The sequence below is a fragment of the Bufo bufo genome, chromosome 5 (assembly GCF_905171765.1).
Source record: "Bufo bufo chromosome 5, aBufBuf1.1, whole genome shotgun sequence".
NCBI lineage: Eukaryota > Metazoa > Chordata > Amphibia > Anura > Bufonidae > Bufo > Bufo bufo.
Window position 1 is genome coordinate 205,735,808 of NC_053393.1, and position 12,170 is coordinate 205,747,977.

Genomic DNA, 12,170 nt, shown 5'->3' on the forward strand with positions numbered 1-12,170 from the left:
TAAGGCAGCGGGGTACTGTGGAAGTTACAGTTAAAGGGACGGGCGCTGTGGAGGTTACCGTTAAGAGGGCAGGGCACCGTGGAAGTCAATGTTAAGGGGTGGGCCGCTGTGGAGGTCACTGTTAAGGCATTGGGGTACTGTGGAATTTCACTGTTAAAGGGGCTGGTGCTGTGGAGGTTACTGTTAAGGGGCAGGACACCGTTGAAGTCAATGTTAAGGGGTGGGCCGCTGTGGAGGTCACCGTTAAGGCATCAGGGTACTGTGGAAGTCACTTTTAAGGGGACGGGTGCTGTGGAGGTTACTGTTAAGGAGGCAGGTCACGGTGGAGGTCTCTATTAAGGGGGCAGGCCACTGTGGGAGGTCACTGTTTAGACAGTGGGGAATTTCGGAAGTCATTTTTAAAGGGGCGGGCGCTGTTGAGGTCACTTTTCAGGGGGCAGGCCGCTGTGGAGGTCACTGTTAAGGCAGCGGAGTACTGTGGAGGTCACTGTTAAGGCAGCGGAGTACTGTGGAAGTCACTGTTAAAGGGGTGGGCACTGTGGAAGTCTCTGTTAAGGGGTTGGGGTACTGTGAAGGTCACTGTTAAAGGGGCGGTGCTGTGAAGGTCACTGTTAAGAGGCAGGGCACTGTGGAGGTCACTGTTAAGGGGTGGGGCGGTGTGAGGGGGTCACTGTTAAGGGGGTAGGCCGATGTGGACGTCACAGTTAAGAGCACGGGGTGCTGTGGAGGTCACTGTTAAGGAACAGCTAACTGTGGAGGGTCACTGTTAAGGGGGCCGGCCGCTGTGGAGGTTTTTGTTAGGGGGGCGCATGGGGTGTTGTGGAGGTCAATGTTAAAGGGGCCAGCTGCTGTGAAGGTTAAAGTTAGGGGGTGAACTGCTGTGGAGGTCACATTTTAAGGAGGAGGGGCACTGTGGGGGGGTCAATGTTAAGGGGTGGGGGGCTGTGGAAGTCACTGTTAAGGGGGCGGGGTGCTGTAGAGGTCACTGTTATGGAGGAAACTGTCAATATATTTTAGCGACACACACACAAACATTAAATAAAATAGATGAAATCCGTTCTTTATGCACGGCCAAACAACTGGACCGAACTGCACCAAATTTGGCACATAAGCACATCAAGTGTCTGGGAAGGTTTTAGACCTGAATCATTCTACAGAACATTTAAATGCTGCAGTCATTTGAAATAGTTCCCAACCCAGTGGAGTATTCGTTAGTGCCGATGAAGCCTGCAGAAGAAAATAACCATAAATCATAAAAAAAAAACAGTATACTGGATTATATGTTTTTATTAGTCAGTTTTCATTTTACAGGGTGAAAATATTCAAACTATGTCAAATTGCTGTCTCTTTGCTACATTGTCAAATAATGTTTCAGTCTTAAAATTAAACTTGGATACACACAAAATAAAACCCGGGCCGAATTTTGCTTATTCAAGTAGATCACAGAAGCATTCCATTTCACAGGCACAAATCACTTTATATTTATCTTCAATGTAAGCTGTATGGCCGAGGGACTGTTTTATTAAACATCATCTGCAAATAGAACAAAGGACCGAACCATCATTGTATTATATCACATCATGCAGTTAGAAGGCAGAAAATTGAAGAGGATTCCTTACTGTTTTGACAGCACATATGGCTTTCTGTTTATCCATACGCATACATACTGAACTTTAAGCAAGCAGAATAACTATTCTATTCAAAGTCATAACAAAATCAAAATGACTAAAATTTTATAAAATCATGGTAGCTGTTTCAGCTTAACCACCTCAGCCCCCAGTGCTTAAACACCCTGAAAGACCAGGCCACTTTTTACACTTCTGACCTACACTACTTTCACCGTTTATTGCTCGGTCATGCAACTTACCACCCAAATGAATTTTACCTCCTTTTCTTCTCACTAATAGAGCTTTCATTTGGTGGTATTTCATTGGCAAAAGACAACTTTTCCCATTTTTTTTATACAAAGTTGGCATTTGACCAAGATATTTCTCTCACCCAACATGGGTATATGTAAAATGACACCCCAAAACACATTCCTCAACTTCTCCTGAATACAGAGATACCAGATGTGTGACACTTTTTTGCAGCCTAGGTGGGCAAAGGGGCCCACATTCCAAAGAGCACCTTTCGGATTTCACTGGTCATTTTTTACAGAATTTGATTTCAAACTCCTTACCACACATTTGGGCCCCTAGAATACCAGGGCAGTATAACTACCCCACAAGTGACCACATTTTGGAAAGAAGACACCCCAAGGTATTCCGTGAGGGGCATGGCGAGTTCCTAGAATTTTTTATTTTTTGTCACAAGTTAGTGGAAAATGATGATTTTTTTTTTTTTTTTATACAAAGTCTCATATTCCACTAACTTGTGACAAAAAATAAAAAGTTCTATGAACTCACTATGCCCATCAGCAAATACCTTGGGGTCTCTTCTTTCCAAAATGGGGTCACTTGTGGGGTAGTTATACTGCCCTGGCATTCTAGGGGCCCAAATGTGTGGTAAGGAGTTTGAAATCAAATTCTGTAAAAACTGACCAGTGAAATCCGAAAGGTGCTCTTTGGAATATGGGCCCCTTTGCCCACCTAGGCTGCAAAAAAGTGTCACACATCTGGTATCTCCGTATTCAGGAGAAGTTGAGGAATGTGTTTTGGGGTGTCTTTTTACATATACCCATGCTGGGTGAGATAAATATCTTGGTCAAATGCCAACTTTGTATAAAAAAATGGGAAAAGTTGTCTTTTGCCAAGATATTTCTCTCACCCAGCATGGGTATATGTAAAATGACACCCCAAAACACATTCCCCAACTTCTCCTGAGTACGGAGATACCAGATGTGTGACACTTTTTTGCAGCCTAGGTGGGCAAAGGGGCCCATATTCCAAAGAGCACCTTTCGGATTTCACTGGTCATTTTTTACAGAATTTGATTTCAAACTCCTTACCACACATTTGGGCCCCTAGAATGCCAGGGCAGTATAACTACCCCACAAGTGACCCCATTTTGGAAAGAAGAGACCCCAAGGTATTCGCTGATGGGCATAGTGAGTTCATGGAAGTTTTTATTTTTTGTCACAAGTTAGAGACTTTGTATGAAAAAAATAAAAATAAAAATAAATCATCATTTTCCACTAACTTGTGACAAAAAATAAAAAATTCTAGGAACTCGCCATGCCCCTCACGGAATACCTTGGGGTGTCTTCTTTCCAAAATGGGGTCACTTGTGGGGTAGTTATACTGCCCTGGCATTTTCCAGGGGCCCTAATGTGTGGTAAGTAGGTAAATGACCTGTGAAATCCTAAAGGTGCTCTTTGGAATATGGGCCCCTTTGCCCACCTAGGCTGCAAAAAAGTGTCACACATGTGGTATCGCCGTATTCAGGAGAAGTTGGGGAATGTGTTTTGGGGTGTCATTTTACATATACCCATGCTGGGTGAGAGAAATATCTTGGCAAAAGACAACTTTTCCCATTTTTTTATACAAAGTTGGCATTTGACCAAGATATTTCTCTCACCCAGCATGGGTATATGTAAAATGACACCCCAAAACACATTCCCCAACTTCTCCTGAGTACGGCGATACTAGATGTGTGACACTTTTTTGCAGCCTAGATGCGCAAAGGTGCCCAAATTCCTTTTAGGAGGGCATTTTTAGACATTTGGATACCAGACTTCTTCTCACGCTTTGGGGCCCCTACAATGCCAGGGCAGTATAAATACCCCACATGTGACCCCATTTTGGAAAGAAGACCCCCAAGGTATTCAATGAGGGGCATGGCGAGTTCATCGAAATTTTTTTTTTTTGGCACAAGTTAGCGGAAATTGATATATATTTTTTTTTTCTCACAAAGTCAGCATTCTAGGGGCCCTAAAGCGTGAGAAGAAGTCTGGAATATAAATGTCTAAAAAATTTTACGCATTTGGATTCCGTGAGGGGTATGGTGAGTTCATGTGAGATTTTATTTTTTGACACAAGTTAGTGGAATATGAGACTTTGTAAGAAAAAAAATAAATAATTCTGCTAACTTGGGCCAAAAAAATGTCTGAATGGAGCCTTACAGAGGGTGATCAATGACAGGGGGGTGATCAATGACAGGGGGAGTGATCAATGACAGGGGTGGTGATCAATGACAGGGGGGTGATCAGGGAGTCTATATGGGGTGATAACCACAGTCATTGATCACGCCCCTGTAAGGCTTCATTCAGACGTCCGTATGCGTTTTGCGGATCCGATCCATCTATCAGTGGATCCGTAAAAATCATGCGGACATCTGAATGGAGCTTTACAGGGGGTTGATCAATGACAGGGGTGTAATCAATGAGAGGGGGGTGATCAGGGAGTCTATATGGGGTGATCACCACAGTCATTGATCACGCCCCTGTAAGGCTTCATTCAGACGTCCGTATACGTTTTTGCGGATCCGATCCATCTATCAGTGGATCCGTAAAAATCATGCGGACATCTGAATGGAGCTTTACAGGGGGTTGATCAATGACAGGGGTGTAATCAATGACAGGGGGGTGATCAGGGAGTCTATATGGGGTGATAACCACAGTCATTGATCACGCCCCTGTAAGGCTTCATTCAGACGTCCGTATGCGTTTTGCGGATCCGATCCATCTATCAGTGGATCCGTAAAAATCATGCGGACATCTGAATGGAGTTTTACAGGGGGTTGATCAATGACAGGGGTGTAATCAATGACAGGGGGGTGATCAGGGAGTCTATATGGGGTGATAACCACAGTCATTGATCACGCCCCTGTAAGGCTTCATTCAGACGTCCGTATGCGTTTTGCGGATCCGATCCATCTATCAGTGGATCCGTAAAAATCATGCGGACATCTGAATGGAGCTTTACAGGGGGTTGATCAATGACAGGGGTGTAATCAATGACAGGGGGGGTGATCAGGGAGTCTATATGGGGTGATCACCACAGTCATTGATCACGCCCCTGTAAGGCTTCATTCAGACGTCCGTATGCGTTTTGCGGATCCGATCCATCTATCAGTGGATCCGTAAAAATCATGCGGACATCTGAATGGAGCTTTACAGGGGGTTGATCAATGACAGGGGTGTAATCAATGACAGGGGGGTGATCAGGGAGTCTATATGGGGTGATCACCACAGTCATTGATCACGCCCCTGTAAGGCTTCATTCAGACGTCCGTATACGTTTTTGCGGATCCGATCCATCTATCAGTGGATCCGTAAAAATCATGCGGACATCTGAATGGAGCTTTACAGGGGGTTGATCAATGACAGGGGTGTAATCAATGACAGGGGGGGTGATCAGGGAGTCTATATGGGGTGATAACCACAGTCATTGATCACGCCCCTGTAAGGCTTCATTCAGACGTCCATATGCGTTTTGCGGATCCGATCCATCTATCAGTGGATCCGTAAAAATCATGCGGACATCTGAATGGAGCTTTACAGGGGGTTGATCAATGACAGGGGTGTAATCAATGACAGGGGGGTGATCAGGGAGTCTATATGGGGTGATCACCACAGTCATTGATCACGCCCCTGTAAGGCTTCATTCAGACGTCCGTATACGTTTTTGCGGATCCGATCCATCTATCAGTGGATCCGTAAAAATCATGCGGACATCTGAATGGAGCTTTACAGGGGGTTGATCAATGACAGGGGTGTAATCAATGACAGGGGGGTGATCAGGGAGTCTATATGGGGTGATAACCACAGTCATTGATCACGCCCCTGTAAGGCTTCATTCAGACGTCCGTATGCGTTTTGCGGATCCGATCCATCTATCAGTGGATCCGTAAAAATCATGCGGACATCTAAATGGAGCTTTACAGGGGGTTGATCAATGACAGGGGTGTAATCAATGACAGGGGGGTGATCAGGGAGTCTATATGGGGTGATAACCACAGTCATTGATCACGCCCCTGTAAGGCTTCATTCAGACGTCCGTATGCGTTTTGCGGATCCGATCCATCTATCAGTGGATCCGTTAAAATCATGCGGACATCTGAATGGAGCTTTACAGGGGGTTTATCAATGACAGGGGTGTAATCAATGACAGGGGGGTGATCAGGGAGTCTATATGGGGTGATAACCACAGTCATTGATCACGCCCCTGTAAGGCTTCATTCAGACGTCCGTATGCGTTTTGCGGATCCGATCCATCTATCAGTGGATCCGTAAAAATCATGCGGACAACTGAATGGAGCTTTACAGGGGGTTGATCAATGACAGGGGTGTAATCAATGACAGGGGGGTGATCAGGGAGTCTATATGGGGTGATAACCACAGTCATTGATCACGCCCCTGTAAGGCTTCATTCAGACGTCCGTATGCGTTTTGCGGATCCGATCCATCTATCAGTGGATCCGTAAAAATCATGCGGACATCTGAATGGAGCTTTACAGGGGGTTGATCAATGACAGGGGTGTAATCAATGACAGGGGGGTGATCAGGGAGTCTATATGGGGTGATAACCACAGTCATTGATCACGCCCCTGTAAGGCTTCATTCAGACGTCCGTATGCGTTTTGCGGATCCGATCCATCAATCAGTGGATCCGTAAAAATCATGCGGACATCTGAATGGAGCTTTACAGGGGGTTGATCAATGACAGGGGTGTAATCAATGACAGGGGGGTGATCAGGAAGTCTATATGGGGTGATCAGGGGCTAATAAGGGGTTAATAAGTGACGGGGGGGGGGGTGTAGTGTAGTGTAGTGGTGCTTGGTGCTACTTTACTGAGCTACCTGTGTCCTCTGGTGGTCGATCCAAACAAATGGGACCACCAGAGGACCAGGTAGCAGGTATATTAGACGCTGTTATCAAAACAGCGTCTAATATACCTGTTAGGGGTTAAAAAAAACACATCTCCAGCCTGCCAGCGAACGATCGCCGCTGGCAGGCTGGAGATCAACTCTCTTACCTTCCGATCCTGTGAGTGCGCGCGCCTGTGTGCGCGCGTTCACAGGAAGTCTCGGCTCGCGCGAGATGACTCGTATATGCGTGACTCTGCGCAGGGCTGCCACCTCCGGAACGCGAATCTGCGTTAGGCGGTCCGGAGGTGGTTATAGGGTTTGTCCCATGATAAATATCCTACATTCTTCAAACCAGCACCTTGATATGAATACTTTTTGTAATTGCATGTATTTAAATGTGTCTGTATAACACCACCTGCTGTTTAGGTTTATTTCTCTGTCCTCTCTTCACTTTGTTGAGGTGGACACCCATGCTCACTTCCATCCTTCAACTGCCACCAGCCCTCTCTGCTGTTAGAAGCTATGGCAGTTGCAGGGAAATAACTGCAGCAGAAAGGACACCTCCTGAGATGTGATAGGGAGGGATCTACTGCAAAAAGGACATACCCCCTGAGAAAGGGCACACCCCCTAAGCTGCCAGGTTTAAATAAATTTAGGAGAACAACTGAAGCAATGAATCAAGAGATCTCTAGATCCATGTGAGATACAAGGCTAGTTCTGGTTGTGCTGGTTTGTTACAAAAAGATTGTCAAGTACTATATCATGTCTGATTTTCATTTTTACATCAATCATGCCATAAACCATTTAAGGAATGGATGCTTACCAGTTAAAACCATTGTTCTTTTACTTAGGGTACTTTCACACTAGCGTTTTTCTTTTCCAGCATACAGTTCCGTCACAGGGGCTCTATACCGGAAAAGAACTGATCAGGTATTTTTTTCACGTTTTTAAAGGTCTGCGCATATGCCTGGTTCACCAGCAGGTGGCAGCAAACACAGCAAAGCTGTACTTAGGTAGAATGGAGCTTTCCATTCCATTCTACCCCCCCCCCCCCTCTGGAGAGAAGTGGTCTAGTCCTACTTCTTGCAGGAAGTGTGGGGACCAGTTAGTTCCAGTCTAGCTTACCCCCAGCTTGGGGAAGGGTGTACAGGGGCACGTCTCTGCTGGACGTGCCCACGCCAGCCAGAGCACCTTAAGGCTCTCCTGGCCATGGAGGCCAAAGCTTAAAGCCTCAGGAGCCAGGAGGAATGTTCCCTGGCATAAGCTAGAGTCAGATTACAAAGTGAAGTACAGCATACAAGAAGGAGCTGAGTTATACAGCCAGCCTGTCAGTACAGCAGAGTCAGAGAAAAACAGATATAGCAGAGTGGAGTTTGCCTGCCAGTTTCATGCTAAAGCCTGCTGGAACCAAGACAAAGCCTGTAAACCGTTTTGGAGAACGTTTATGCAAAGTAAAGCTGCCATTGAACTTCATCTCAAGGTCTGGACTCCAGTTATTCTTTAATCCCTCAATTATTTCCCCTATTTATTGCTTCGGAGCCAAAGCCTGGGATCCAGCGGTATCCAGGTAGGAGCACCGTGACACACAATAAGAGACATTTTAGGCCACAACATACCACTCAGCATTTCCTACACCTTGGAGGCAACATATAGAGAGCCCTGGGGCGAGGCAGCCCGTTGCAATTTTGGCATCACGAAAAGGATTTACTTGTGTGTATTTATACTACAAGGCCTACAGAATTGTTAGAGAACCCCCTAAAAATGACTTTACTACGTTTATTGCGGAGCGACAGGCACAGGAAAGTGCGCGCCGGCTACCAAGGGGTTAATCCGCCATCTTTACCAGTGATGGCATATGCTCTTCTTGTACCTCAAGAGCAGGAAAACAGGGAGACGCCCAGCCCAAGAGCGGAAAGCGACAGCCCTGCCCACCAGGAACTGATCAGTGCAATTACAGAGAGTGAAGACTCCACCCCTAAGACTCCTCTTATAGAAGCTTGCTCCTGCCAGCGAGAGGAAGACAAAATGGCGCAACCTCTGCGGCCCAACTGGGGCGAAATATTGTGGGGCGACGAGCCCGAAGTGCAGGCTGCCCTGCAAGAAGTATGCCTTTCCCAGGTGCAGAGGGACCCAGAGAGAAGGTCCAAGGCGTCCACCGTTCCGGCTGGTGCTGTGGAGGCGGCTGGAGTATCCACTCCACTGCCCAGGAAGGAGGATGGTCCCGTCAGAGGTTACAGCACACGCCCAGACCATGTGGGACTACAAGACCAGCATCAAGGACTGGGTGTTCCACGTCCTGGACCACTCACGGCCGGGAGATCCGAAGCTGGAGCGGCGCAGAAGAGCTGTTCTGCGCGGCCGCCCACTGCATTTACTTCTCTATGTACACCACTGCTTGCATATCTGTTTATATTCTCCACTTCCGGTTTACATGGCTGCTCTGCAGAGTGATGAGTCACAGGCTGGCCCCGCCAGCACCATGTTCAGTTTGCAGGAGCTGTGCCGCCTACATTTGGCCATGTTACTACACCCAGACATGAATCCTGCTATTCTATTTCTTACTTAGTTTCTAAATCACATCAATGACAGTCCACAGGATCTTCCCTCATCATCTCCAGAGTGCAATAAACAGCAAGCACATCAAAACACATCTGTATCTATTTATATCATGTACAATACAGTCTGCTGAGGCTGATACATAGTCTGCTGTATGCTATAGTGCCTACTGAGTTGAGTATCTAATCCCATCTTGCATAATACTGTCTGGTGTAGTATGTATCTAAGCTTGTTATGCCATGAGATGCATCTGCTGTTTGTCTTTTTTCTTTTTTCTTTGTCCTGTTCACTGAGAAGGCCGCACATGCTCAATTTCATCTTTCAACTGCCCCCTGAGCTGTGATAGGGAGAGCATGGACAAGCCCCCTGAGCTGTGATAGGGAGAGCATGGACAAGCCCCCTGAGCTGTGATAGGGAGAGAGCTCCAGCAGAAAAGACACGCCCCCTTATGTGCAACAGAAAAGACACTCCCCTTGAGCTGTCAGCTTGATATAAATCTAGCAGAGCAATGAATGGGGAGATCTCTGGATCCATGTGAGGTACAGGGCTGCTTTTAGCTTCGTTAGAAAGATGTTGTCATACACTATATGATGTCTTATTTTAATTTTTTACATTAATCATAAAAATAACCCTTTTAAGCCACTTTTATGCCATTGACACTATACACTGCAAAAGGTTTAATTCATAGTAAAAAAAAATCTGTGACAAATCTGCTGCAGAATTAACATGCAGTGGATAAGAAATATGCAGCATTCCATCATTTTCGTACATATTTCTTTCTGCTACATGTATTATAAAACCACATCCATATGAATTGTACCATAATGCAGATTTTCAGCATAGAATACTCTCTGAAAATCCTGAATTTACCCTATGTTTCTTAACTTTCTCTAGTGCTAGTAGAAGAAATACAGAAATTTTATCATTCAAAGGATTGTCTCATCTGGCTGTTACTAAAGCAAAATCGGACACAGTCCCGTTAACCAGCCGGCCAGGACACAGCAGAGCGCTCTGGTGCTGGTTGTTTCAGTAGCTCCCATTGCAGTGCATGAGAGCTACGGAAACAGCATAGCAAATCAAGCTATGCTGTTTCCGAATTAAGGAAAAACCATAGCTTGCTGTGCTACACTATTTCTGTAGCTCTCATACACCGCAATGGGAGCTACTGAAACAGCCTGCCCCGCCACGCTCAGCTGTTTCCTAGCCGACTGGTGGTCAGGACTGTGTCTTATCTTGCCTTAGTAACGGCAATATGAGACAACCCCTTTAACGTTCTATCTATGTATGTGATTTGGAGGACTATCTATTTTAAAATACTAGACACTTGGCTTTTAGGGAGGACTTTCACTTTAACTATAACAGGGGTGGCCAACCTTACAGACACAAAGAGCCCCCAAAAAAAAATATGACTATCAGGAGCCACAAGCTATACATTTACACACGATTCACTGTATTTTTCGCCCTACAAGATGCTCCTAGGTTTTAACAAAGAAAAATAAGAGAAAAAAAGATTTTTCATCTGATTTGAGGTCTGATAAATATATTATTTTCTTATTTTTCATTAGCAGAGAAAAAAAATTAAAAATATATATTTCATAAGACCTCAGATCAGACTAGTAAATCAGATCCCCAATACTCATCTGACCTAAAATAAGATCCCCAAACCTCATCAGATGGTTTGGGGATCTCCAAATCAGACCCCCAAAATAAGAACCCCAGTGGTTGGATCAGACAACACAAATCAGACTCCCAGTGTCAGACCCTCAGTGCTCAGATCTCCCCCCAATGCTCAGATCTTCCCCCATGCTCATATCTCCCCCTTCTCAGACCTGACCAACCCATGCTCAGACCTGACCAACCCATGCTCAAACAAGACCCCCCATGCTCATATCTGCCCCCATGCTCAAATCTGAACCCCCATGCTCAGATCAGACCCCCATGCTCAGATCAGACCCCCATGCTCAGATCAGACCCCCATTGCTCAGATCAGACCCCCATTACCCAGATCAGGACACCCCCCATGCTTAGATCAAACCCCCATGCTCAGTTCTATAATTAAAAAAAATCTCTTCCCTTTCCTGATCAGGCACTGGGCTCCTGCTCGGGCACCTGCTACTCTGCAGGTCTGACACGCTCTCCATTGTGACCTGATGAGCACAACGTCGGGTCATAGTGCGTGTCTCCACGTACTAGGTTCTCACACTGTGTGCATCAGGACATAGTGGAGAGTGAGCTGGAGCTGCAAAGTAGCAACAGTGCCCGATCAGGAAAAGAGAACTGAGCAATGGGGTGGAGAGTGAGCCGTCCTGACTGCTCCCTGGCTCCACAGCTAGAGCCGCACTTGAAGAAGCAAAGAGCCGCATGCGGCTCAAGAGCCACAGGTTGGCCACCCCTGAACTATAACATCAAATGTTGGCCTTGAAGGTTGGTGTGTTTTGTCCACTATATAACACCCTATTAGGGTAGATTGATTTTTAAACTCTTTTTTTCATTGAAAATTGAGATTTTGCATTTACTGGTTCATTATCTTACTGTATGTATTACTACCACCATTACAGTCTTAGGGGTCATGCTTACTGTGCACACTGTGACGCCCGACTTTGATCCACAAAAAACAAACCTTGAAAAATGCATAGCTCCCACGTGCTTTCCTTTTTTTTTCACTCCCATCAATAGAAAATCTATTCTCATTGGAAAAGTTGACAAAAATAGGACCTGCAGTGAGTCTTGCTGATGGTGATCATGAAAAAATGGTTGCGTGCATAACTCCATTGACTTGTATAGCGCAGTGTGCCATTTGTTTTAACAACAGGTAGCAAACTGAAGAACAATACAGCTGTGCACATGAGGCCCAAGGCATATAATAG

The 12,170-nt window shown here is 45.8% G+C and overlaps 1 protein-coding gene across 1 annotated transcript in view; it reads right to left on the reverse strand.

Moving 5' to 3' along the window:
- Nucleotides 1–1,410: 1,410 nt before the first annotated feature.
- Nucleotides 1,411–12,170, reverse strand: part of BFSP2 (beaded filament structural protein 2) — a 100,869-nt gene continuing 90,109 nt past the window's right edge. The window contains exon 7 of the mRNA XM_040433297.1: nt 1,411–1,533. Coding sequence (XP_040289231.1) covers nt 1,530–1,533 — 4 coding nt within the window. The 3' untranslated portion in view covers nt 1,411–1,529. The remainder of the gene's footprint in view (nt 1,534–12,170) is intronic.